The 25,218-nt window shown below is 49.3% G+C and overlaps 2 protein-coding genes across 2 annotated transcripts; both read right to left on the reverse strand.

Moving 5' to 3' along the window:
- Positions 1–200: 200 nt before the first annotated feature.
- On the reverse strand, positions 201–7,055 carry LOC120393190 (72 kDa type IV collagenase-like). Its single transcript, XM_039517771.1, has 5 exons — positions 6,905–7,055; positions 6,172–6,336; positions 4,515–4,679; positions 2,145–2,298; positions 201–324 (listed from the first exon to the last, which is right to left on the reverse strand). Exons 1-4 carry the CDS (start codon positions 6,975–6,977, stop codon positions 2,150–2,152), a joined length of 552 nt encoding a protein of 183 aa, XP_039373705.1. The 5' UTR covers positions 6,978–7,055; the 3' UTR covers positions 201–324; positions 2,145–2,149.
- LOC120393178 (matrix metalloproteinase-9-like) lies at positions 6,982–11,581 on the reverse strand. The gene is made up of 5 exons (XM_039517750.1): positions 11,515–11,581; positions 10,467–10,670; positions 9,750–9,890; positions 9,157–9,312; positions 6,982–7,016 (listed from the first exon to the last, which is right to left on the reverse strand). Exons 1-5 carry the CDS (start codon positions 11,579–11,581, stop codon positions 6,982–6,984), a joined length of 603 nt encoding a protein of 200 aa, XP_039373684.1.
- Positions 11,582–25,218: the final 13,637 nt, after the last annotated feature.

The raw sequence follows: 25,218 nt of genomic DNA on the forward strand, positions 1-25,218 counted from the left end.
GAGAAATGCCCAATATGCATCAGAAGCAAAAGCCATTGCGCTGTCATCTTCACCCCATGGAAGTGGACGGGTCATTTATTGCCTTTTGCTCGGACACAAAACTCGCAAATGCTGTGTTGCAAAAGATGCTTTATTTGAATTTACTAAAATCAACAAGGGAAATGAGCACATTTAGATTTGGATTCAAGGCTAATCATGCCACCGGTATCTGTTGATCAGAAGCGATCTTTGTTGGGAGAGCAGAGGTATCCAGAGCAGGGCTCATTGCTTTCATTTAATTTAGAATGTCATCGTTCTGTCTCCTCCCGGCTCTGGGGCTGTCACCTGAAAAGGACAGAAGGACAGACCTTCAGTGCCACGTCACTGGCTCAGCAGTGGGATGGCAGAAAAGGATCTAGGGGTTAGGGTGGATCACAAATTGAATATAAGTCGACATCATGACGAGGTTGTGAAAAAGGCAAATATAATTCTGAGGTGTATTAACGGGAGCATCGTATGTCAGACATGGGAGGTCATTGTCCTGCTGTAGTTGACATTGGTGAGGTATTAGCTGGAGGACAGTGTCCAGTTTCGGGTACTGCATTTGCAGAAAGATGTCAGCAAATTGGAGAGAGTCCAGAGAAGAGCAACCAAAATGATCAGAGGTTTAGAAAACCTGACCTAGGAGGGGAGGTTGAAAAAATTGGGCAGGTTGAGTCTTGAGAAGAGAAGGCTGCGGGGGGAACCTGATAACAATCTTCAGATATGCAAAAGGTTGCTAGAAAGAAGATGGAGAACAATTGTTCTCCACGGCCTCTGAGGGACAGGCAAGGAGGAATTGGCTGAGTTTGCAGCTAGGGAGATTTAGGTGAGATACTAGGAAAAACTTGCTAGCTCTTTGGATAGTTCGACTCTGAAGCAGGTTACTTAGGGGAGGTTGTGGCATCCCCGTCATTGGAGGTTGGACAAACACCTGTCAGGAATGGTTTAGGTATATTTGGTCCTGCCTCAGTATGGGGCAGGGGGAGGGGGGCTTTTCAGGTCCCTTCCAGCCCTGTATCACTATGGTTACATAGTTGGGTGGTTGGTGGATGTGTATGGGATTGTTGGATGGGTGACTGTGGATAGGGATGTATGAGTGGATGGATGGATGCGTATGGGAATGTATGGATGGGTGTGTATGGGGAAGGATGGATGGATGCATGTGGTGATAGATCGATGGACACAGAGTCGCCAGATTGGGTCCTGTTGCACCGGGCACTGCCGAGACACAGAATCACTGAGATCAGGGGTCCCTTGCACCGGGTGCTGCAGACGGTCCCTGCCTGGAAGAGTTCCCAGTATAAATAGACAAAAGAAGAAGGAACCTGTGGCACCTTATAGACTAACAGACGTTTTGGAGCATGAGCTTTCGTTGGTGAATACCCACTTCGTCGGATGCATGCACGAAGTGGGTATTCACCTATGAAAGCTCATGCTCCAAAACGTCTGTTAGTCTATAAGGTGCCACAGGATTCTTTGCTGCTTTTACAGATCCAGACTAACATGGCTACCCCTCTGATACTTGATACCTGTAATCAGTTTCTTAATGTATTAGGCTTAGACTTGCGTGTTTTCGCTTTATTTTGCTTGGTGACTTACTTTGTTCTGTCTGTTATTACTTGAAACCACTTAAATCCTACTTTTTAATACTTAATAAACTAACTTTTGTTCATTAATAAACCCAGAGTAAGTGACTAATACCTGGGGGAGCAAACAGCTGTGCATATCTCTCTATCAGTGTTATAGAGGGTGGATAATTTATGAGTTTACTCTGTATAAGCTTTATACAGAGTAAATTAGATTGATTTGGGGTTTGGATCCCACTGGGAGCTAGGCATCTGGGTGCTGGAGATAGGTGACCTGCTGAGCAGTTTTCAGTTAAAGTCTGCAGCTTTGGGGGCGTGGTTTAGACTTTGGGTCCGTGTTTGCAGCAGGCTAGCGTGTCTGGCTCAAGAAGTCAGGGTTCTGGAAGTCCCAAGCTGGCAGGGAAAAAGGGCTCAGAGGTAATTTCAGCACATCAGGTGACAGTCCCAATGGGGATGTCTGTGACCAAACCCATCATACGCACCCCTGGTCCAGATAGAGATGTGATAAACAGAGACCATCCCAGTGCCCTGTTCTACCTGTCTCAGGTAGGGCAGTAGGTCCACCGACGGTCCCGGTCGTAGTTGTCTGTGGTAGAACACCAGAACTTCCCGCTGGCCTCTGCCAGGTTAGTGCAGGTGAGGAATTTAAAATTCTTGTAGATGAAGGGGAAGACACAGGGCTTGTCGTAGTCTGCAGACCAAACACACCAACAGCAGGTGAGTACCATGGCCAGAATCACAGGCAGCACATAGCACATGGAGGCGACATCAAACTGGAAGCAAACACTTTGTTAGATGGTTCCCCATACAGCTTAGAGATATGGGAGAGAGCGCGGTCCTGTGACAGGGGCGCCAGGCAGAGCAACGAGAGACTTGGGTGCTATGCCTGGCTCTGCTGGTTGACCTTTAGCAAGGCACGGCCCAGCTCCATGCCTCAGTTTATGCAATTCTGCAACATAAGGCTAATGATCCAAAGATGCCAATGGGACAGGCAAACAATGTCTCTGCTGTTGGGGGTTACGTATGCAAACTGTGTTAGGTGGTTTGTGGGTCCGTGGGAAGTCCATTTAGCAGTTTATACAGGCACAGGTGGTTAGACACAGCCACACCCCAGATGTGTTTTCAGGGTACATCCTCTGTGGTTATTACATGCATTAGTCAAGGCCTCTAGATACTCGTGTGAGATCTGGGGCTTCTTTTCTTGGGGCCCCTTTTGCTGAGTCACTGAGATCAGGGCCTCATCGCACCAGGCGCTGTCCAGACACAGAGTTACTGAAATCGGGGCTCCGTCACACCGGTTGCTTACCAGACACAGAACCATTGAGATTGGGGCCCCGTCATGCCGAGCACTGCCCAGACACAGAATCACTGAGATCATAGAATCATAGAATATCAGGGTTGGAAGCGACCTCAAGAGGTCATCTAGTCCAACCCCCTGCTCAGAGCAGGACCAATCCCCAGCTAAATAATCCCAGCCAGGGCTTTGTTAAGCCTGATCTTAAAAACCTCTAAGGAAGGACATTCCACCACCTCCCTAGGTAACCCATTCCAGTGCTTCACCACCCTCCCAGTGAAATTTTTTTTCCTAATATCCAACCTAAACCTCCCCCACTGCAACTTTAGACCAGTACTCCTTGTTCTGTCATATGGTACCACTGAGAACTGTCTAGATCCATCTTCTTTGGAACCCCCTAACAGGCAGCTGAAAACAGCTATCAAATCCCCCCTCATTCTCCTCTTCTGCAGACTAAACAATCCCAGTTCCCTCAGCCTCTCCTCATAAGTTATGTGCTCCAGCCCCCTAATCATTTTTATTGCCCTCCCTTGGACTCTTTCCAGTTTTTCCACATCCTTCTTGTAGTGTAGGGCCCAAAACTGAACACAGAACTCCAGATGAGGCCTCACCATGTCGAATAGAGGGGAATGATCATGTCCCTCGATCTGCTGGCCCCTACTTATACAGCCCAAAATGCCGTTAGTCTTCTTGGCAACAAGGGCACTCTGTTGACTTCTCATCCACTGTAACCCCTAGCTCCTTTTCTGCAGAACTGCTGCCTAGCCATTCAGTCCCTGTTCTGTAGCAGTGCATGGGATTCTTCCGTCCTAAGTGCAGGACTCTGCACTTGTCCTTGTTGAATCTCATCAGATTTCTTTCGGCCCAATCCTCTAATTTGTCTAGATTCCTCTGTATCATATCCCTACCCTCCAGTGTATCTACCACTCCTCCCAGTTTAGTGTCACCTGCAAACTTGCTGAGAGTGCAGTCCACACCATCCTCCAGATCATTAATGAAGATATTGAACAGAGCCGGCCCCAGGACCAACCCTTGGGGCACTCCACTTGATACTGGCTGCCAACCAGACATGGAGTCATTGATGACTACCCACTGAGCCCGACGATCTAGCCAGCTTTCTATCCACCTTATAGTCCATTCATCCAGCCCATACTTCTTTAACTTGCCCTGTTGCATCAGGCGCTGCCCAGACACAGAGTCACTGAGATTGGGTCTCTTTTGCACTGGGTGATGCCCACATGCAGTCACTGAGTTCGGGGCCCTGTCACACTGGGAGCTGCCCAGACACAGATTCACTGAGATTGGGGTTGTGCCAGGTACTGCCTAGACAGACAGAGACTGACAGTCCTTGTCTCAAAATGCTGCCAATCTAAAGAGCCAAAAGAAGGAGCCCCACCACTCTAGGGCGATTTGGGGGATGGTTTTAAGAACTGCTGAACAGCTGCTACCCATGAACTTCAGCTTGCTCAGTTTTCCCTAAAGGGTGGAGGGTGGGAACCAAAAAACCAACCTACGTGCTCTTAAGTGACTCACCCAAGGATCTATGACAGAGCCAGGAATTGAACCAGGCCTTGCTGAGCCAAAGGTTCAGCTGTCTCCGTCCGCTGTCCTACCTCGCTTGGAGCAGTAAGTCCACTTCTTGTCCACGTCATAATTCCTGGTGGTGCTGCACCACAGTTTTCCCGAGCTCTCCCCGTCGCTGGTGCAGGTGCAGTACACTCGATTATTATAGACGAAGGGGAACACACAGCTCTTTCCTACTGCGTTCCCACCCAGGACTAGGGAGGCAAAGGGAGGTGGTTATAGACACCGCCAACACGCCCACCTGCCTACGGACTAATGGCTCCCCCATCCCACTATGACTCGGCCACCCATCACCAAAAGCCAAGAAATCTCAGGTAGACTTTCATAGATCCCAAGACCAGAAGGGACCATTGTGATCATCTAGTCTGACCTGTAGAACACAGGCCAGTGAATTTTCCATGGTTCTCTCTGTGTTGAACCCAATAACTTGGCTTTCACTCAGGTATCTTCTAGAACAGCATCCGGTCTGGATCTGATGACATCATCATGGCTAAAGCATCTTCCAGGAAAGCCAACACTGGCCTGGGACAGGAACCTGGATTTCCAAATCCCACTTAGGTCGGACCTTCCATCAGTTCTGGATCTGATTTTATGGCTGCTCCTAGACCCTGGTCTTGAACCTTTCCTGAAGGAATCCTTAGAGGCTCATTCAGCTGCTTGGAGGGCCGTGTGGTAAGCCACTATCCCACCAACCAATCTGATAGTCTCCCACTGCCCAACTCCCATTGGTATCAATATGTCACAACTCCTCATTGGCTCAGGGGCACAGCAGAGATGTGTTGAGATCATACAGGAGATCTGGAGGCCCCTGGACAACTCGGTAAATAGAGGAGGATGAAACTTTTCAGATTAAATGTTTTTGGTAAAAAGTAAGGATTCAGTGAAGCCAAAATGTGTTGTGAATTTGTGAGATTGTTTGTGTCAGAAAAATGACCAAAAATTCAGAAAAAGTCAATTCTTCAATTTCAAACAACTTCTGTTTTCAAAATCTCCTTCTATTTTATTAAAACCAAAATTTAAAAAGTTTAAAAAATGCTCAAAATTTAAATGAAATGTTTCATTCAACCCAAAGGGATTTTTTTCCCTTAAATTTTCAGTTCAATGAAAATTTAAAACAAATCATTTTTGGGATCCACTCAAAACAATTTTGTTTCCTGATTTTTTTAATTCACGAAAAGTATCAAAGAAAATTTCAATTCCAAGGTCCACCCAAAATGTATTTTCCCTGATCTTACAAATAATGGAAAATTTTGAATGTTTGTTTCCAGAATCCTCCCAAAACACATTTTCCCCTGATTCTTTTTTTTGATTAATTAAAAACTGTAAAATATTTCATTTTCTGGACAACCTGAGACATTTTTTTTCTAATTTTTTGACTTACTGAAAATTTCAGAAATTTCATTTTAGGAATGTCCTCTAAACCATTTTTCTGATTTTTCAATGCAATGACAATTTAAAAAAAAATGAACTTTCATGATCTACCTGAAATGATTCCCTCCCCCATTTTTGATTCAATGACAATTTCAAAAAATTCATTTTCATGGCAATCCATGACAAGCTCCTCCCCCCACCCTGATTTTTCATAATCACCAGCAAACCACAAATTAGTTATTTTCCCAACTGTATAGGAAAAGCCAGAGTCAGATCTGCTCCAAAGGGAATATAAAAAGAGACTGGATACATTACTGATATCTGGACAATAGCTCCACAGCTTATCCTGGTTGTAGTTCTGGGTTGTAGCGCACCAGAAATTTCCTTTCTTGCTTCCAGGGTTGCTGCAGCTGTGATATCGCCGGGATTTGTAAACAAAAGGAAATACACAGCGCTGACCATTTGAGTTCCCCCCATAGGCTGCAAAGGCAACAAGTAAATCAGAGTGAAGAGCGGGAATGACAAAGAGAGTGAAAAAGAAAAGCCGGGGTAGGAGTGTCTCATCTCACTGCTGCGGTGAAAGCCAAAGATAATTTTGTAACGTGGGTGAATGGCGTTGTGCCTAGGAGCATGGAATCACCCCAGTGGCCCATCTAGCCTGGCATCCTGTCTCTGACGGCCGCATAACAAGGAGGTGCCAGGCAATCTGGCTGCACAGATGAAGCCATTTGTACAGGGTTGGCTCCAGGCCCCAGCACGCCAAGCAGGACCAGCGGACCCTCCGCAGGCATGCCGCGGAAGGCTGCCTACCTGCCGCCCTCCCAGCAACCGGCAGAGCACCGCCCGTGGCATGCCGCCGTGCTTGGGGTGGTGAAGTGTCTAGAGCCGCCCATGCATTTGTAGCACGCAGCCCCTCCAGGGAGCTTATTTGGCCCGCAAGACTGGGTGACAGCACTCCCTGTGCTAGAGCTCCACGTACCGGCACGTCCTCCACAAACCCTTTCCCTCTGTGCTGACACGGAGCGCTCTGCTCATGACCAGGACTCACCCTTGCTCAAGCAGAAGCGCCAGAGACGGTCTTTGTCGTAGTTGGGAGTGGTAGCACACCAGGGCCTTCCCATGTGGTCATCGACTGCCGTACAGCTGTGGTAGGTCTTGCCCTTATAGACGAAAGGGAAGACACAAGGGGAGCTGTCTGAATTTCCTCCTACAGCTGGTGGAGAAAGAGGCAAGGGAGGAAAGGGTTAAAAACAGGGCAGAAGGCAGGTCGCATGGCAGGTGATTTGCTGGAAGAACTGGGTGCGAATTTTCCCAACAAAACAATTTTTTAAAGTGGAAAAAATACCAATTCATGGGAATCAAAAGTGTTTGAGCATTTTGATGAAAGTTGCTGGTTTTGACGCATTTCCCAACTTGAAAAAAATGTCGAGGGAATAAAGTGGAAACAGTTTAGACATGCCTGAAATGGAAAAAAAAAATCTGAGTTCCTGGTTGGGAGCACTTTTTTGTTTTGAAATATAAGCAGAGTCTGAATGAGCTCTCCCCTGACATCTAGTGGTGAGTTGTGGAAGAGGACTTCAGGGGCTGATCTCACTTGCATGAACACACCCACCCTGCCTAGGTGCTCAGCATGATGGGATTGCTTGCCCAATGATCACTTTTGGCTGGTGTGGGATCCCCAGTCTCCTTCTTATTGGGGCAGGAGCAATAAAGGGTTGTTATCGTTGTGTGAATCAAGGGCAGCAGAACTGTACCTGGCGTATCCCAATGGTGGGACTCACCCTCAATGGAATGGCACTCGCTAGACCAGGAACATGGGTTCCAAAGCCCAGTGAACAGAGGGAGGGTTGTGACAGGTGCTTGTGTGTGATGATGTGGGCTGTGCCCAAGGCACCCCAGATACTCTGACTCTTCCTCTCTCCACTGTGTAATAACACAGCTAATTTAAACTTAATTGAGGGTCTTGTTGCATGCTGCAAAGCTAAAATCACTGATATCCAGGTCTAAATATTAGGCCTGCTTTGAGACAGTGCCTCTGATGCAAGAGACTGGCCCATGTGCACTAGCCGTGAGGCTCTCCCACTAACAGCTGAAATCACTGAGAACTATAATAAGTGATCGACCCTTAGTGAGTGGCAAACAGGGCAGCTGGTGGAGAAGGCCAGAGCAGAGCCCTGCAGAGAGGGGTGGCGAGTGAGTGCCTGAGCAGTGGAACAAGTAAGGTGCATCTTTACTGACCATCCCTCCACACAGGAAGGGAGGTGAACTCTGCAGATGCACCTCTGAACTTTAGGTCTGCACTGACCAAGGACAACAACTGTGAGTGGGGTGCAGAGAAGGGATGGGCATGTTGAAGGAACTTTTGTTTGCTGGACTTAAGACCCTGAGGGGGAAAGGACATTGCCCAACCTACTTGGGGTGGGTCTTTTGCTCATGGTTTGTGTTTATGAACCCTGTTTGTGGCGTTTTCCCAAATTAACGCAGAGTTACTTCTCTCCTTTTATTAAAAGTTTTTGCTACACTCAGACTCCATGCTTGCGAGAGGGGAAGTTTTCCCTCTTAGGGGTGCCTGGGGGTTGGTGTGTAATTGTCCCATGTAACTGGGTGGGAGCTTGAGCTCGTTCTGTGTTATATGGTTGAAAAGGAACCCCTAGATCCTGAACCCGGTCCTTGTTGCTGCCAATTCTGACTGGCAGAAGGGTTACAGGAATTTAAGTTAATTAGAGTAAAAAAAATTTAAAAAAGAAAAATGGTTGAAATGGAAACAGCAGGTTTCAAAACTAAACTTTTTAACTGAGCTGAACTGAGTTTGGCTTTTCAGTTCATGAGTATTTTTGAGGTTTCATTTTTTCCCCCCTCCAATCCCAGAGGGGAAAAATGTTGAATTCCCAAAAATATTTCTAGGCTAGGAAAAAGATCCAAGGTGTCGATCGGCAGCACTGGGCAAAATTTTGGTTTGGTTCAATATGAGCACTGAGATGTTCCTTGTTCCTACAGGACCTATATACAAATGAATGCTTCCTGTCCACTCATTTTGTTTAACTGTTCAGATACCACAGTAATGGAGACACTAAAAACTCCCAGAGTAGAATAGAGCATTGCCCAGAGTCACTGAGATCGGACTCTGTCATGCCCAGTGCTGCCTAGACACAGAACTAAAACCAGGAATAGAACCCATGTGTCCTGATTCTCTCTCCTGTGCTCTCTCCACTGGGCCATGGTGTCTCTTGCCCCCATAGTCTGTGTACATACCAGCTGCAAAGCAAACCCACCCCTTAAGCCTCTCCTGGCCTCACATACCTGCCGTGCCGCAGTACTTCCATTTACGGCTCGCTTCGTAGTGGCTTGTGGTGGCACACCAGGGCCGCTTGCTGTCAACCATGGTACAAGCTGTGTACCATCTGCCTTTGTAGCTGAATGGGAATATACAGGGTTCCTCCGAGTTTCCACCAAGCACTGGGAGAGATGGGACGGGGGAGAGAGATGGGATGTGGGAGACAGAAGAGACAGAGAGCATGCTGGGTAACGCGGTTCACACTCAAACTAGAATCACCACAAGTTGAGCCCATTTCCAGGTAAATAAAACCTCTCACCTCCCCAAGCTCCCCAGCAGCCCGACCGCTGCCCCCTACAACCGTGGGGTAGTGCAGGGAATGGGGGACTGGGTTATGGGGCACTGGCAGAGCTGTGTGGGGCATGAGCCCAAGGCTGGGCTAGCAGGGGCTGCGGGTTGGGAGTGAGGGGCACTGGCAGAACTGGGAGTGAGCCCAGGACTGGGCTAGCAGGGGCTGTGGGTCAGGAGTGAAGGGCACCAGCAGGGATGGATGTGTGGGGGGGACACTGGGAGTGTCCGTGTCCCCTGCCCATGCCCCTTGGCCGGGAAGGCACCATACTTGTGTCAGGACAGTAGCTCCAGCGCTGATCTCTGTCGTAGTTTGCCGTGGTGGCGCACCAGAGTAGGCGAGTCTGCAACTTGATGCAGGAATGGAAGGTGCAGCCCTTGTACACGAAGGGGAAGAAGCAGGGCTGGCCGCCTGAGTTCCCCCCATAGGCTGAGGGGAAACACAGACAGGGACCGTCAGGGGGTGGGGTGTCCTGGGGGCAGTGCAGACGGGTGCGGACCCCTCACCCCAGCCTGGACAGAGCCTGTGGGGGGGGGGGTGAGGCCCACCAGAGATGGGGACTGTGCTGCCATCTTGCAAGAGTCTGACCCATAGACAGACAGATGGGTGGGGGTGTATTGAGCTAGACAGACAGACAGAGGAGGGTATATGGGGCTAGTCAGACAGACCAACTGGGTGGCTCTGCCCTGCCCAGCTCTGGAGACGTCGCCGGGGCAGGTGGCAGGAAGACAGTGGCCGAGCGCCTGGACATGGACCAGACCCACCAGCTCTGGGTGTGTGGGATCACAAACAGGAACCAAGACGCTCTTCCGTGCTGCCCGGTGCTGCCCCCCATCCTCATCCCATCCCCCAGCTTCTTCCCCATCCCCATTCTGTCCCCGGGCTGCCCCTGTCCCTGAACCGTGCCCCAGCTACCCTCTTTCCCCATCCCATCCCCCGGCTTCCCTCTCATTCTGTCCCCCGGTTTTCCCGCCCCTGGGCGCTCACCCTCCTCGGAGCAGAACTTGTAGGCCTTGTCCTGGTCGTAGTTGGCGGTGGTGGCGCACCAGGGCCGCTTGCTGTCCGCGGTCGTGCATTCCGTGTAGACCTTGCCCTTGTAGGTGAAGGGGAAGATGCAGGGGGCAGAGTCCGCGCCTGGCCATGAACAAGGGGCAGAGATCAGAAAAGGGGGCGATGGGTGCCAGGGGGCCCCTCAATGCCTGGCAGGGGACGTCGTGGAAAGGGGACATCGTGGTTTGAGCAGGAGGGCTGAGAGCCAGGACTCCTGGGTTCTCTCTCTGGCTCTGGGAGGTGGGGGGGTCTGGTGGGGGGATGTCTGGGGGCCAGGACTCCTGCTGTCCATCTCCAACCTCCTGCCAGGCTGGTATGTCTCGCACCACTTCACAAAACACACTGTGCTAGTCTACACAACAACAGCACGTCCCTCAGCACACACTGCACTATAAACGCACACTGCCACACAGCATCCACTACACCACAACCCCCATATCACGATACTAGTCAAAAACACACTGCTCCACAACACACAGTGTATTACACTCCACAACAAAACAGTCTCCTGAACAGCACCATATGGCTCCACAACACAACATGTTGCTCCACAACATGGTCCATTATACTTTACACCACACAGCTACACAATGACAGATTGCTCCTTGGCATACACTCTTCTACACTGCACACCAACACACCGCTGAAGAGCCATACAATCTACTACACTACAACACAGTGCTCCACAACACAGACTCTATTACACTACACAACTCACTGCTCCATAACATGCATTCTAATACACTACACAACAATACACTGCTCCACAACAGAACAACATACTGCTTCACAACATGCACTCTACTCCCCAACACACCACTTCAGAACATACATTCCAGTACAACACATTGCTTCACAACATCTACTTTACTACACAACACAGCACACTGCTCCACAACACACCAACACCCTGCTGCATAGCCACACACTCTACCACAGTACACACCAACACACACCGACCCGAGACAGCCCCTGCCTCCCTTACCCTGGGTCCCCACGCAGAGCAGTGCCAGGGCCCAGGCCAGGACGCACGTGGCTGCGGGTGAAGCCATTGTCCCGTCCACACTGCCCCAGCCCCAAAGCCCCAGCCCCATATATACAGCCTCCCTTGGGGCTCCTCCCCTTGGCCACCCCCTAGAGGATTTCCTGCTCACCAGTTGGCCTGCCATCTCACCACCCTGCCACGCCCATGGCAAATCATCAGCCCTATGCTTCCTGAAACCCGAGCTCCCTGGGTGCCAGAACCTGCCCCACCCTGCCGGCTTAGGAGCATCCTACACACCTCACTCCTTGGTCATGCCTGTTGTAGCCCAGGGGTCCAGCTTACCTCGGCTTTGCATTATATTCTGCTTGATTATATTTAGCAGTATATAGACAGGCTTGGCTCCTGTAAGACATTGACTTCAGCAGCTAGCATGAGGCTTGAGTCCTTTTGCATAGATAAACTTAGATAACCGATAAGTTTTGGGGAACTGGAAGAATGGAAGGGGGAATAATGACATCAGCCAACCACAGAAACTTGAACTGACACCAGCTTCTGGAAGGTTTTGGACAGAAGATCTGATAACGAGATTGCCACGAGAGGGGAGATTGCCACCCCAGCAATCCGGCCAGACTGGGGTCAGCTGCCCCTGAGCCACTTCCTCCCCTCCCCTTGGGGTGTACCTGGATCCATGGGGGTCCTCCATTTCCTCAGGGTAGAAGGCCAGTGGCAGTCCCAGCGACTCCTCAGTGCCTTGGTCAGCAGGTGGCTCCAGCACTCTGGCCGGTCCTCGGCTCAGCGGGGTTCTGCTGTGCAGCACAGTTTCCCCTAGCACTCCCTGGGGCACTGAGGCCAGCACTGACTGCTGGGGAGAGTGCCCCCTACTGAGTCCCCACCCCGCTCCCTGCAGCACAATGCCTCATATTATAGACATTATGGAATGAAATTGGAGAGAGTCCAACGGAGGGCAACGAAAATGATTAGGGAGCTGGAGCACATGACTTACAAGGAGAGGCTGAGGGAACTGGGGTTATTTAGTCTGCAGAAGAGAAGAGTGTGGGGCGATTTGAGAGCAGCCTTCAACTAACTGAAGGGGGGTTCCAAAGAGGATGGATCTAGACTGTTCTCAGTGGTACCAGATGACAGAACAAGAAGCAATAGTCTCAAGTTGCAGTGGGGGAGGTCTAGATTGGATATTAGGAAACACTATTCCGTTAGGAGGGTGGTGGAGCACTGGACTGGGTTCCCTAGGGAGGTGATGGAATCTCCATCCTTAGAGGATTTTAAGATTGGGCTTGACAAAGCCCTGGCTGGAATGATTTAGTTAGGGCTGGTCCTGCTTTGAGCAGGGTGTTGGATTAGATACCTCCTGAGGTCTCTTCCAACCCTAATCTTCTATGATTCTATGAAATTAAATAATATATAAAACATTTAAAGAAGCACATGGTCACAATTCATGTCAATAACGTCACACCCTCCTCCTGAACTTACTGCCAGAGACTTGGACACTGTCCATGGAAGAGGCAGTATACCTAAAATTCCTCTTTTCTGGACAGGGCATCTGCTACCAAGTTATCCTTTCCTTTAATATGCATAATCTCCATGTCAAATTCCTGCAGGACCAGGCTCCGGAGTCTGTGCCCTTAGTCTGGTGATGCCATACCAAAGGTGAATGGTGAGTTAGTATCCTGAACCTCCTGTTGAAGAGGTAAGGCCTTTGTTGTTTGACGGCCCACACAATGGTATAGCACTTGTAGCCCATAGGACTAACCTGCTTTCTTCATATATATCTATATCTTTTCTTATAGTTTAAGTATTTGGTTAATTGTAATAGGTTTATAGATTTATATTAAAGTAAGTTTGGCTGTAAGGCAAGAGACCTACAGGCCATATCCTGTATGTTAAGCTAAAGCAAAGTTAACATATCTATATTAAGGCCTTTTACCCAGAAATTAAAGTTGACCTATATCTCGTAACCTAAATAGATAAATACCGACGCCTACGTCTAAGACCTTTTATCTAGACCAATTGACAATGAAGAATGGCATAGGGGTTTTTTCAATGTTGTACCCACAGACTTAACAGGTACACCACAAGGAAACTTATGTGTGTACGTACATGTCATCAATACGCACCTACATACTAGCCTATGGGGTAAGTGTACCCTAACATTTTGTGGGTGAGGAATGAAATTTGGGCATAGGAGGAAGGATTTCTGGCACTTGTGCCCTATAAAAGAGGTGAGCCACCTCAACTTTCTCACTTACTCTATCTTACTTTCAGTCATTCTTTCTATTTTATTTTATTCTATCTATCTACTATGACTACTACTATCAGTAGGCTGTATTTGTTCTTCTTAAACTTTAAGTTTCAAGGGAACTAGGCTAAGCTTGGTTTCCCTAAGTTTTATTCTTAGTTTGTTTATTAGGTTTTGATTTTAAGTTTAAGTTAGTCAAGTAAACCCTAAGTTAGTTTTGATAGTTCTTAGCATTCGTTTCTTCTAAGCACTGCATCCCTCACTCAAGAATTGGTCCTGTGTCTCTTACCACCAGGTTATCAAGGAAAGGTGTGAGTATATTAACCAAAGCTTTGTAAAATATAATACTATATTCTCATATGTGTCTTTTGAATAGCAGTAATGCAATCGTAACTTTGTGACTCTGAGTATTTTACCATTTACTTACTATTACTGTTTTTTAAAAAAAGACTTTATGACTATATCTGTCTCAGTGTGAGCTTCCTGTCATACGCCCGAGGGTCCTTTGTAAATTCTGTGCAGCCTGCTTTGGGACAAGAACTTCTGATCAAACAGATTGGTGAACCTAAAACCCATACTATTAATCATTAATTATTATTAATATAAAATAAAATAGATCCATTAAATTAATATTATTAGAACACCCTAAATCAGGCTACACATTCTTCCTCTATGATAAAGTAATTCTGTTCAGCAGGGGACAGCTTTTTGCTTAGGATGGCAATGGGATGCTTCTTGCTGTCTTCCCCTGTTGCATCAGCACAGCACCCAACCCTGTGTCTGATGCATCAGTACACAATTCAAAAGCTTATCAAAGTCAGGGCTGGCCAGCACAGGCTCCGCAGACAAGAGTGCTTTTACCTTGCCAAAGCCTTTCTGGCTGGCCTCTGACCAAATTACCTTATTAGGTTGATGCTTTTTCCATAAGTCTGTGATTGGGGCTACATCACTGAACCCCTGCACAAACCTCCTGTAATAGTTTGCCAGGGTTTGGACTTGCCTTTTACTCTGGGGTACAGGCCATTTCATGATGGCTTCCACCTTAAGAGGGTTGAGGGATATTTTGCCCCCTCCACCCAGTGTCTCAGATAAGGACTTTGGCTTCCCCTATCTTGCACTTAGAGGGTTTCACCGTTAGCCCAGCCTCTTTGAGCTTTGATAGCACAACTTCCAGGTTCTCCTTGTGGTCACCCCAGGTGTTGCTGAATACAGCAATGTCATCTCTGTATGCCCCAGTATAATGCTGCAAACCATTTAACACTCTGTTGACCAGTCTCTGGAAGTTGCACCAGCAGACCAAAAGGTAGGACTGTAAATTCATAGAGCCCTATGTCAGTGATAAAAGTTGATTTTTGTTGTGCCTCCCGCTCCAGAGTGATCTGCCAGTAACCTTTGGTCAGATCAAAGGTACTGAGGTACTTGGCTTGACTCAGCACATCCAGCACGTCATCAGTTCTTGGCATGGGTTAGGCATCCTGTCACAGTGACAGCAATGAGCTTCCTATAGTCTACACAAAATTTTACAGTGCCAACCCTTTGGGGGACCAAGACCACAGCTGAACAGGGCCGCCCAGAAGGGGGGGCAAGTGGGGCAATTTGCCCCAGGCCCCCACGAGAGTTTTTTGGGGCCCCTGGAGCGGGGTCCTTCACTTGCTCCAGGGGACCCGGAAAACTCTTGCGGGTCTCGGGCCCCTGGAGCTTCTTCCGCTCCCGGTCTTCGCCGGCGAAGGGTCCTTTCTCCCCGCCCGCTGGTGAATTACCACCGAAGCGGGACCCGCCGCCGAAGCGCAGCTGGGTTTTCGGCGGTAATTTGGCGGCGGGGGCCCTTCCATTCTGGGACCCGCCGCCGAAGTGCCCTGAGGACCTGCGGCGAGAACCCCCGCCGCTGAATTACCACCGAAGACCGGGCTGCACTTCAGCAGTGGGTCCTGCTTTGGTGGTAATTTGCCGGCGGGGATGCCCGCCGCCGGTCTTCAGGGCACTTTGGCAGCGGGTCCCGGAACGGAAGGGCCCCCTGCCGCCGAAGACCCCAGGCCCCTGGAATCCTCTGGGCGGCCCTGCAGCTGAAGCCCACGCACTATCAGATTCCTCAATCATCCCCAAGTCCAACATGCTTTATATCTCAGCCCGAATTTGCTCTTTCACCTTGCCGGTGGCCCTATAAGGCCTGGAAGGAGGAGGTTGAGCCCCTTTCGTGAGGATCCTATGGGAGAGCAAGTGTGTCCTCCCTGGTTTGCTGGAAAATACCTCACTGTACTTCTGCAGCGTTGACAACGCTTCCTCCCTTTCAATTGGGGTCAGCTCACTACAGATTTCTATACTTTCCAGGGTTGACCCGTCTTGGCATTCAGCCATCAAATCAGTGAGTGGGTGTACCTCAGTTTCCCCTTCGACACAACAGGTCATGTTTACCCCGGCCACTCTGCTGTGATAGGCCTTGAATCTGATTACATGCACCAATTGGGGTACCGCACCATCCAGGGGCTTTTTAACTTTACAAGTGTCCTCATTCGCCACTTCCACCACTTCAAAGGGCCCCTCCCAGGAGTCTTGCATCTTGAACTTTTTTGCAGAGCTGAGTACCATGGCCAAATCCCCTACGTCAAAAGTGTGTTTACAAGTATTTTTATCATACCATGCCTTTTGCTTGGCCTGACTGGTCTAGAGGTTGTTTTGGATGTCCTTCAACTCCCTCCTGAACCTCTGGACAAACTCAGTCACAGGTTTTTTCCCTCACTGTGTTGCATCCTTCCTCAGTATCCCTGATGAGATCGAGAGGTCCTCTCACTTTCCTCCCATACATAAGGTCAAATGGGGAAAATCCTGTGGACTACTGGGGTACCTCCTTGTAGGCACACAGCAGGAATGGTAATGACTCATCCCAACTCTGGCCCCTTTTCTTGGCATACAACCCGAGCATGGATTTTAGGGTCCCATTGAAACTTTCCACCAGCCCATTGGCTTGGGGGTGGTAGGGGGCCGTCTTAAATTGTTTCACTCCACACACCTTCCATAGCTCATTGAACAACTGCGACATAAAGTTTGCCCCCCGATCAGACAAAATCTCCTTAGGGAGGCCCACTCTGCTGAATATGGTGAGCAGAGCTCTTGCCACTGTCTCAGGTTCTATGTTAGACAGCGCGATTGCCTCGGGATACCGAGTGGAGAAGTCTACTACCAGTAAGATATACTTGTTCCCCCTCAGAGTGAGGGGCAGCATGAGACCCATTATGATCATTGCCACCCTTTGGAACGCCTCCTGGATGACAGGCAGGGAACGCAGTGGAGCTTTCTGGGCTCCTGCCGGTTTCTTCCTCTCTTAACACACTACACAAGTCCTACAATGATCGCTTGCATCAGTCTGTATCCCAAGCCAGCAGAAATTATTCCTCAGCCTGTCATACGTCCACTGTACCTCCAAGTGACCAGCAAAGAGATTATCGTGCACTACCAGAATCAGGACCAGGTGTGGGTTCTAGATTTGAGCCAGGCACACACTGCGGATGGGGTGGATCTTCTAGACAGGAGCCACATGGACATAGAGGCCGGAGGTTCTAGATTGGAGCCAGGCGCAGACTCAAGAGGGTCATGGGTTCTAGACTGGAGGCTGTTACACACTCCAGGAGGATGGGGTTCTCGATTGGAGCCTGGCACATATGTGTGGGTTCCATATTGGTGCTCAGCAGGGGCAGATTTTCCCTCTGGAAAGTACACCGCGCAGGGACAGGCAGAAATGCAACACCCCCTTTGCCAAAACAGCTGGTGTTTCTCACCTGCTAGGATCCAGGACTGATGGAGGTTTGGCGTAGGTCTGGGACAGAGAAATGTAACTGAGAACCCCACGCCAGCAACATCTCCATCCCCTGCAGTCTCCTGGGGACATTAGGATGAAGCTCTGGTTTGCGTTGGTCCCCCGCAAAGGTTTGCTGTTTGGTACCTGAAAGTCTGCTTCCCAGGTGAGTGGAAACTGAGGCAGGCCTCGGGGGTGCATGGGGGTGGCCTGTGCTAAGACCAAGCAGCTTCTGTCCAGCACCTGGGGGCTCAGCAGGGATCAGGCCCTGAGCGGGCACAATATTGTTGTAATGCAGGGTTAATGCGGGGCAGGTGTAGGTGCTGGTATGGGTAAGAGCATAGGTAGGGCCAGCCTGGGTCATAGCTGGGCCTGGGATCCCAGACACTCCCATCCTTTGGGGGTTCCCGGTGCTGCCCAGCCAGCGAAAGCCCCATACAACGGGACTGAAGGCACAGCCGGGGGGATGGATGAGGTTACGCAGCCATCCGGGTTTGGGAAGGACCCACTGAGTGTCCGACACAGCTGGGGAGCTCGCCAGTCTGCGTGCTCCTTCTGCGCCCAAGTGGTGCCCCGCCCCAGGACAAAGGGGCTGAGCTAGTTGTGCCCTTTGGCAGCTATGCTGGTGCCTGTGGGTCAGTCACCCTGGAAAGGGGGTTCATAGCCCAGCCTGGCTGAGTGGGACTCTCCCTCCCATGCCCCGAGCTGCCAACGGCCCTGGTCCAGCTCCCCCTGCTAGTGCGACCACGGTTTGAGAAATAATCGGCCCTTGCAAGCATGATGGTAGTGCAAGAGTCACGGGGCCAGCAACCTCCAGCCACCGAGGGAGCAGCCTCTGGTGACCTCGTTAGTGGCAGGGAGTAGGGAGCAGTCGAGGGCCTCCCTCCCAAGCCCCTCACCCTTCCTCTGGGGGTGAAGGGACCTCCCAGGCCCAGCCGTGAGCCGCCAGGAGAATGTGGCCAGGATCTGGGTTAGAAGGAGGGAGCAGGGCGGAGCAGGAGTCTCCAGCGGGCAGGATGGAGGTAGAGCAGGACAGCGAGGGTGTCTATGGGCTGGGGTGCTCCTGGCCTGGACGCCCCTCCCCATGAGGGAGCCATGACCCATGAGGGTCCTTTTCCCCGACTCGGGAGAACAGGGCCACTGCCGCTCACCAGGGCTCTAGGATGCTCAAGTCCTTGGGGAGCCAGATGCCGTGGGGCCAGTAGGGGGAATCGGGACTGGGGCGGCTCCCCGGAGGGATGGGGCGATGCCCTGTTACCGTTGCTCCATGTTGCTCTTGCTTTGGCTGTGCCCAATGCCTGGGCAGGATGCAGGGGGCCCTTGTCCTGGTTGTGGACCCCGCGCTGAGGGCAGGACACTGGCTGGGCTCCCTGCCAGCCCCTCGCCCTCCAGAAGCTCCCAGTGCTGCCCCTGACAGCGACGGCCTCGTGGGGATGGGCTGGACTTGTGGCCGAGGGGAGGCCGTTTGGGGTCAGGGCTTGGGAGGGAGGCACTGAGCCCCTCACAATCAGGGGAGCCATCGGGCTGCATGTCCCATCTGTGCCCAACCAGTGCTCCCACCCCAGGGAGGCTGCGTGTGGGAGCTGGACCCCCGCTGGGAACAATGGGACAGGGCTGGGTCATGTCACTCATTGGCTGGGCTGGGGCCTCTCCCTGTGGGGTGCTCACCCTGGCAAAGGCGTTCATGGCCCAGCCTGGCTGGGTGACACCCCACCCCAACTCCCCACACGTGGCCAGGCACAGGGCGTCTCTGCTGATTAAGTTCCCCCTGCTGTTGCAAATGCGGCTTGGGAAATAAACGGCCCCTTGTGGTGGTGATGGTGGCGCAAGAGCTGTGGGGCCAGGAGGCCTCGCTCCTGAGCCTCACAGGTATCAGTCACCTCAGCCCTGGCTGGGCTTCCCCCCCAGGCTTGAGAAATAAATGGCCCTTGTGGCCTTGGTGGCACAAGAGCTGCAGGGCCGCTGGCTTGAGCTCCCGAGGGAGCAACCGCTGGCAGCCTTATCTCCAGTAGGGAGCGGGCCAGGGCCTCCCTCCCGCACCCCTCACCCTTTCTGTGGGGGAAGGGACTGCTCTGCCTGTGGCTAGGGCTGGATTAACCTTTTGCTGGTCTGGCACCAAACCTGTTTGTGAGCCCCCGTGGGGAACAGGAGATGGACATAGCCTTGGACCCCCCACCCCGACCGCACCCCCTACCCCAGGGACCTCCACTCTGACTGCACCCCCTGCCCTTGGACTTCTGTCTCAGGTGCACCTCCTTCCCCAGGACCCCCACCCCAATTCCATCCCCTTGTCTGGAGCCCACTCCCCACTCTGACTGTGGCCCCTGCCCCAGGAACTCCATCCTCATGCAGACTCTGACCCCTGCCTGAGACGCCCACCTCAACTGCAGGCACTTCCCCAGGACTCCCAAACCTGACTGTGCCCCCACTCCCAGAACCCTCCTCCCCAACATGGCCTCACCCCCAGGTGTCATCCACTGGGCTCAGGGAGCAGCTCCCCCAATCCGGATCCATGGCCCTCTCTCCTGCCCTCGCGCTGCAGGGTTTGATCACCTCCCTGTGCCTGTGGAGGGGGCACTGGGTCTTGCGACAAAGATGGGGAGCAGCGGCTTGTGTGGCTGGAGCAGCCGCTGCTGGGTGATGCCCAAACAGCAGCTGGTGCCGCTAGCCCCATGGACGGATGGAGCAGTGGCCAGTGGGGCTGCCCCCGGACCCCCTGGAGCAGCAGCACCCGGAGTCCCCACAGAGGCCCACCAGAGCAGCAGCCCCAGGAGTCCCCTAGGTAAGGTTTAATCAGGGGTATTTATAATAAAGGTCATAGACAGGTCACGGACCATGAATTTCTGTCAATTCCCCATGACCTGTGCAGGACTTTTACTAAAAGCAGTGTGACAAAATGGCTGATGTTGGTACGGTGGGTCCCGCGCTTTTCTTGCAGCGGGCTAGGACATCATTCCTTGTCCCTGCTCTTGGGGCGCCGAGGACCCTGCTAGTGGCCCAGGAAGGTGGTGGAGAAGGGAAACAGGGAAGGGATCTGGGTCTGAGCCCCAGCCCCTCTCAACCCATGCAGGTTTCTAACCCTCTTCCCCCCAATTAGGGTGACCCTTGGTCCTTGACGCTGGGGGAGGGAGTCTCCCTGCTCTGCTGGGACAGGGTCTCCCTTCCTCCAATTCTCTGGTCTTTCAAATCTCAGCAACACATCTCTAAACTCCAGTCCTGTCTCCTTCCTCAAATTCCCCCTGTCTGCCTGAAGCAGAGGGGAAAGGGGGGTTATTAGGTTCCTGACAGGGCCTTAATTTGCTACAGACACTTCAATTGGCCTACAGGGAACCACACCTTAATTAGGCTGCTGTGTGACATTAGGCTCCTGACTGGGTCTTACTTGGCTACAGCTGCTTCAATTAGCCTGCAGTAGCCTTCCCTAGTCTCCAGGGAACCAGGCCTTCATTAGACTATACCTCCCCTCTAGCACTCTCCCACTGCTCTCTGGCCCTGCTCTATCACACATCTCCCTCTCCCTGTCCCCCCAACAATACTGGGTTGGGCTACTTGGGATGAGAGACAGTGTTGTCGTGACAGGCCGTCCGCGTTGCCGTGTTGGTTTCCGGCTCTCTGCTGGATCCGGAAGTGGAAAGGTTGTAGAGACAGGAACCATCAAGTCACTCGTGAATTCCTCTCCTTGTTTGTGTGCAGCCATTGGAGTGGGGAAAGGTCCATCACAAGGGTGAACCGCTGCCCAAGTAGGTAGTGCCATAGCGTCTCCATGGCCCATTTAACCGCTAGGCACTCCTTTTCTACTACGGCGTCCCATTGCTCCCTGGGCAGGAGCTTCTGGCTGAGGTAAAGGATGGGTGCTCCTCATCCTCCACCATCTATGGAAAGACGGCCCCAAGTCCTATCTCGGAGTTGTCTGTTTGTAGAATGAATTTTTGGTGGAGAATTGCGAAAGGGGGAAGACATGTACCATGATTGTAGAAAACACTGCTAAAATGTACATCATACGTATGAAGTGCTTGATCATTCAGGTGTGCGCACCCCCGGTCATGGAAGTGCCGGGCAATAGGGGGAGCATAAAGTCCTCGCTCTGACCCCTCTGTCGGAAAAAAACTATACTAAACCAAATTCTGAAGGGTATAGGAGTTTGGGCAGTGTAGTATTTTTTTTATAAGTAATATTGTGGTAAATTCTCAGAATGGAGAGGGGTAACTAGTGGTGTTCCCCAAGGGTCAGTCCTAGGACCAATCCTATTCAATTTATTCATAAATGATCTGGAGAAAGGGGTAATAAGTGGTGTGGTGGCAAAGCAGATGACACTAAACTAACTCAGATAGATAGAGAGAAAAGCAGAGTGTGAAGAACTTCAAAAAAAAAACAAACTAAAGATTGGTGAAAAAAAAAAAAAAATGAAATGATATTTAATGTAAATGTATGTAAAGTAATAAAAAAAAAAAAAAATAACCATACAACATGATACAACATGATGGGGGCTACAACGCAACGAAAAAAAGAAAGATCTTGGAGTGGATAGTTCGTGGATGATTCTGAAGAGTGTCAGTGAGGTGTGCAAAAAAAAAGCAAACAGGAGTTTAGGATAAATTAAAAGGGAGATAAGATAGATAGAGATATATTATATATATATATATATATATATCCATGCCACATCTCGAATATGTACATGTGGTGTCACCTCTCTCCTCAAAAATATTCAAGAAACTAGAAAGGTTCAGAAAAAGAAAGAGAAACTAAATGAGGTAGGGAGAGAGAGTCATATGAGGAAAGATTAAAGAGGCTAGGACTTCACAGGAAAAAGAGGAGAGGGGGGAGGACATGAAGACTAATATATAATGAATCAGGAGTGAAAAGAAAGTGAGAAAAAAGTAAAGTATTTATTCCCATAATACAAGAACTAGGGGTCACACCAAAAAATTAATAGGCAAATGAAATTAAAAAAAAAAAAGAAGTTCTTCTTCATTTCACAGTTCTTCACACACAACTCTTTAGGACTACTGAGGAGGGAGGGGCTGAGGAGGTGGTAAATAAAAAGAAAATAAAATAAATTAAATTCATAAGTCCATAAATGGCTATTAGCCCCATATGATGGTATTAGCCAGGATGGCCTGTCTGTCTGTCAGGATGAGATGAGAGGATGGAGAGAGGAGAGAGATCAGAGAGACATTGCCTTCAGGGTTCACTCCTCAGGGCACTGGCAGCTGACCTGGCACACCTGGCTGAGATAGATGGGATACTGGTGACTCTGGACTTTCTGCCTTCTTATGTTCTTATGTTCTTATGTTTTAAAAAAATGTTTAAAAAAAGGGAGCAGGAGATGTGGGGGCTGGTTGAGGAACTCACCCTTCTTGCTAAATTGGTAGTGGAACAAAGCCTGTGTCTATAAAAAGGAACAATTCAGCGAGGAAAGCAGGATCAGGCCCAGACAAGCAGGTAGGCAACAAATAAAAAAATTAAAGAACAGGTTAAAAGCCCTGAGGGCATGGCGGCAAAAATAGAAAAAAAAGTAAGTACAGGCAGGGAGATGTCAAATCCCTGGAATAATACTTGAAATGGTAAAAATCTAAGTTAATAAAAGTGTCTTTTTAAAAAAATAAGCAAGTAAATAAAAAAAAAAGTAAGACGTTAACTCTGCAAAGGCTGGAGGGAATTAAGCAGTTAAACGTTGTAAAAATGTCACAAAAAAGTTATTAAAAAAATTTCTTGGTTTCTTTGCCACCATTCTGAAGGGAAAATGGGCACTTTTCCAAAGGAATGTCTGTAAATTAGCCAGGCAAAAAAAACAGTCTAATTTAAATCATTTAGCTATGAACAATTTAGTCAAATTCACAAAAAAAACATAAGGGCTTTCATTTGGAACTTAACTGCCCCCGAATGTATACACATGTAATCTATGTACAGCTGTGTAAAAATTAAACCAATGTAGAAAATATTTAAAAAAATATGTGTGTATAAATATATTGTGTAAATATGTGGAGTGTTTAGGACCTAAACCAACACTCCTGGTTTGTAAAACTTTTGTCTTGTAGGTTTAAAATAAATTGGTTTTGTTTTAAATAATACCACTAAAATCCATTTAAATCTTCATTCAGAGTTGCAAAACCAAGAAAGCCTTTTTGCCAGACACAGGTAACTAGTGTTGTTTGGCTTTTGTATTTAGCATTTAACCCTTAAGGTACCTTAATGCCTTATAAATTCAATATCTTTTTAAAAGACCAAAGTCACGGCTCCAGCAGGGCAGGTCAAAATCAGGAGAATGGGAAAAGATTCTGGATTTGTTTTTTGGTAACGAAATAGCAGATAAGTGCTGAAGTAAAAGAAGAAAAAAAAGACAGTGCCCCACACTGAGCCTTAAGGTGGCTCTGTGTAATCAAAGTGTCACTTTAATAAGGGTACATAAAAACTCTGTAAGCACCAAAAGAACCCCAGTTACATCGTATGTAAAAATTGATACGGGTAATGTTATAGAAGTACAAATATGGAAGGAATGTGCATTTTCCCCAGAATATGCGCAGTGTATATTGTAGAAGGGGTAAAAAAAATGCAAAAACATACCATGCTACTTAATTAAAATCCTTTTAGGGCTCCAAAGGGCGCCACAATAGGTTGTGTTTTCTTTTTCAGATCGCTGTGTGTTTTGGAAGCAGGAGTTAAAAGTGGAAAGTAATCAAAACCCTGGTGGAAGTTGATTGTGTCCCTTTTAAGACTAAGCTGCTGATGGCTTTGGATCCAAAAGCAAACCAAAAAGCATCTGTGTTAATGCAAATTACCTAACTAATAAAGGGGAAAAAAACCCTGCCCATAAATGGCAGCACAAAGGAGTCAAACCAAAGGACAAGAAGGGAGACAGGTAAATCGGAGGAAGGTCAGGGCCCTGGTAGAAATGCTGGCTCTACCGACGCCCACTCTTTAAGAGTCTGCTAGAAGAATTCAGTTTTCTTAGATCACACATTTATAAATATGCTAAAACAACTCACCCATTGTAAAAACAGCTAAACAAAACAAAATAAAACTGGGAAAAAGAGCAGGACTCCGCTTTAACCCTGCTGAAACAGAAGGCTCTCACAGCCCCAGCCCTGTGTTTCCCTGGTAAATCTCAGCCTTTTGTTATTCGTTTGGCGGCTAATAACATGGCCTTGGCTGCCACACTATTACAAAATATTAAAAAAGGAAACCAACATGAACGTCCAGAAGTCACTCTGGAGCAAAGAATTGCCTTGGTAAAGACACCCCCAAGGAAAAAAATTAAATACCCTGGGCCAAAAAAAGCACGTCTGGTTTACTGATGGGAGTGCAATGGTAGTGAAAGGGAAAAAATCTGTAAAATACGCTGCCATTAACTTAGCCCTGGTCTACACTATGAGGTTAGGTCAAATTTAGCTGCGTTAGGTTGATTTTATAAGCAATGCATCTACACAACCACCCCCGTTCCGTCGACATAAAGGGCTCTTAAAATCAACTGCTGTACTCCTCCCCGGCCAGGGGAGTAGCGCTAAAATCAACCGTTCTGAGTCAAATTTGGGGTAGTGCAGACACAATTCAATGGTATTGACCTCCAGGAGCTATCATAGTATCATAGAATATCAGGGTTGGAAGGGACTGTTGACTCATATACAGCTTCTCATCCACTGTAACCCCTAGGTCCTTTTCT

This window comes from Mauremys reevesii, unplaced genomic scaffold (genome assembly GCF_016161935.1).
Source record: "Mauremys reevesii isolate NIE-2019 unplaced genomic scaffold, ASM1616193v1 Contig16, whole genome shotgun sequence".
NCBI classification, from domain to species: Eukaryota; Metazoa; Chordata; order Testudines; family Geoemydidae; genus Mauremys; species Mauremys reevesii.

Excerpts from the sequence above, each read along its gene's own strand:
- LOC120393190 (XM_039517771.1), bottom strand. The coding sequence starts at position 6,977 with ATGGGAAGGCCCTGGTGTGCTACCACTCCCAACTACGACAAAGACCGT. Across the intron at positions 6,337-6,904 it reads GCGCTTCTGCTTGAGCAAGG|CCTATGGGGGGAACTCAAAT; the intron begins GTGAGTCCTGGT and ends TTGCCTTTGCAG. Across the intron at positions 4,680-6,171 it reads GAGCTATTGTCCAGATATCA|TCCTGGGTGGGAACGCAGTA; the intron begins GTAATGTATCCA and ends TTGCCTCCCTAG.
- LOC120393178 (XM_039517750.1), bottom strand. The coding sequence starts at position 11,581 with ATGGCTTCACCCGCAGCCACGTGCGTCCTGGCCTGGGCCCTGGCACTG. Across the intron at positions 9,891-10,466 it reads CAAGTTCTGCTCCGAGGAGG|GCGGCCAGCCCTGCTTCTTC; the intron begins GTGAGCGCCCAG and ends GGGGGAACTCAG. Across the intron at positions 7,017-9,156 it reads GAAGTACTGCGGCACGGCAG|GGCAAGACCTACCACAGCTG; the intron begins GTATGTGAGGCC and ends TTCGTCTATAAG.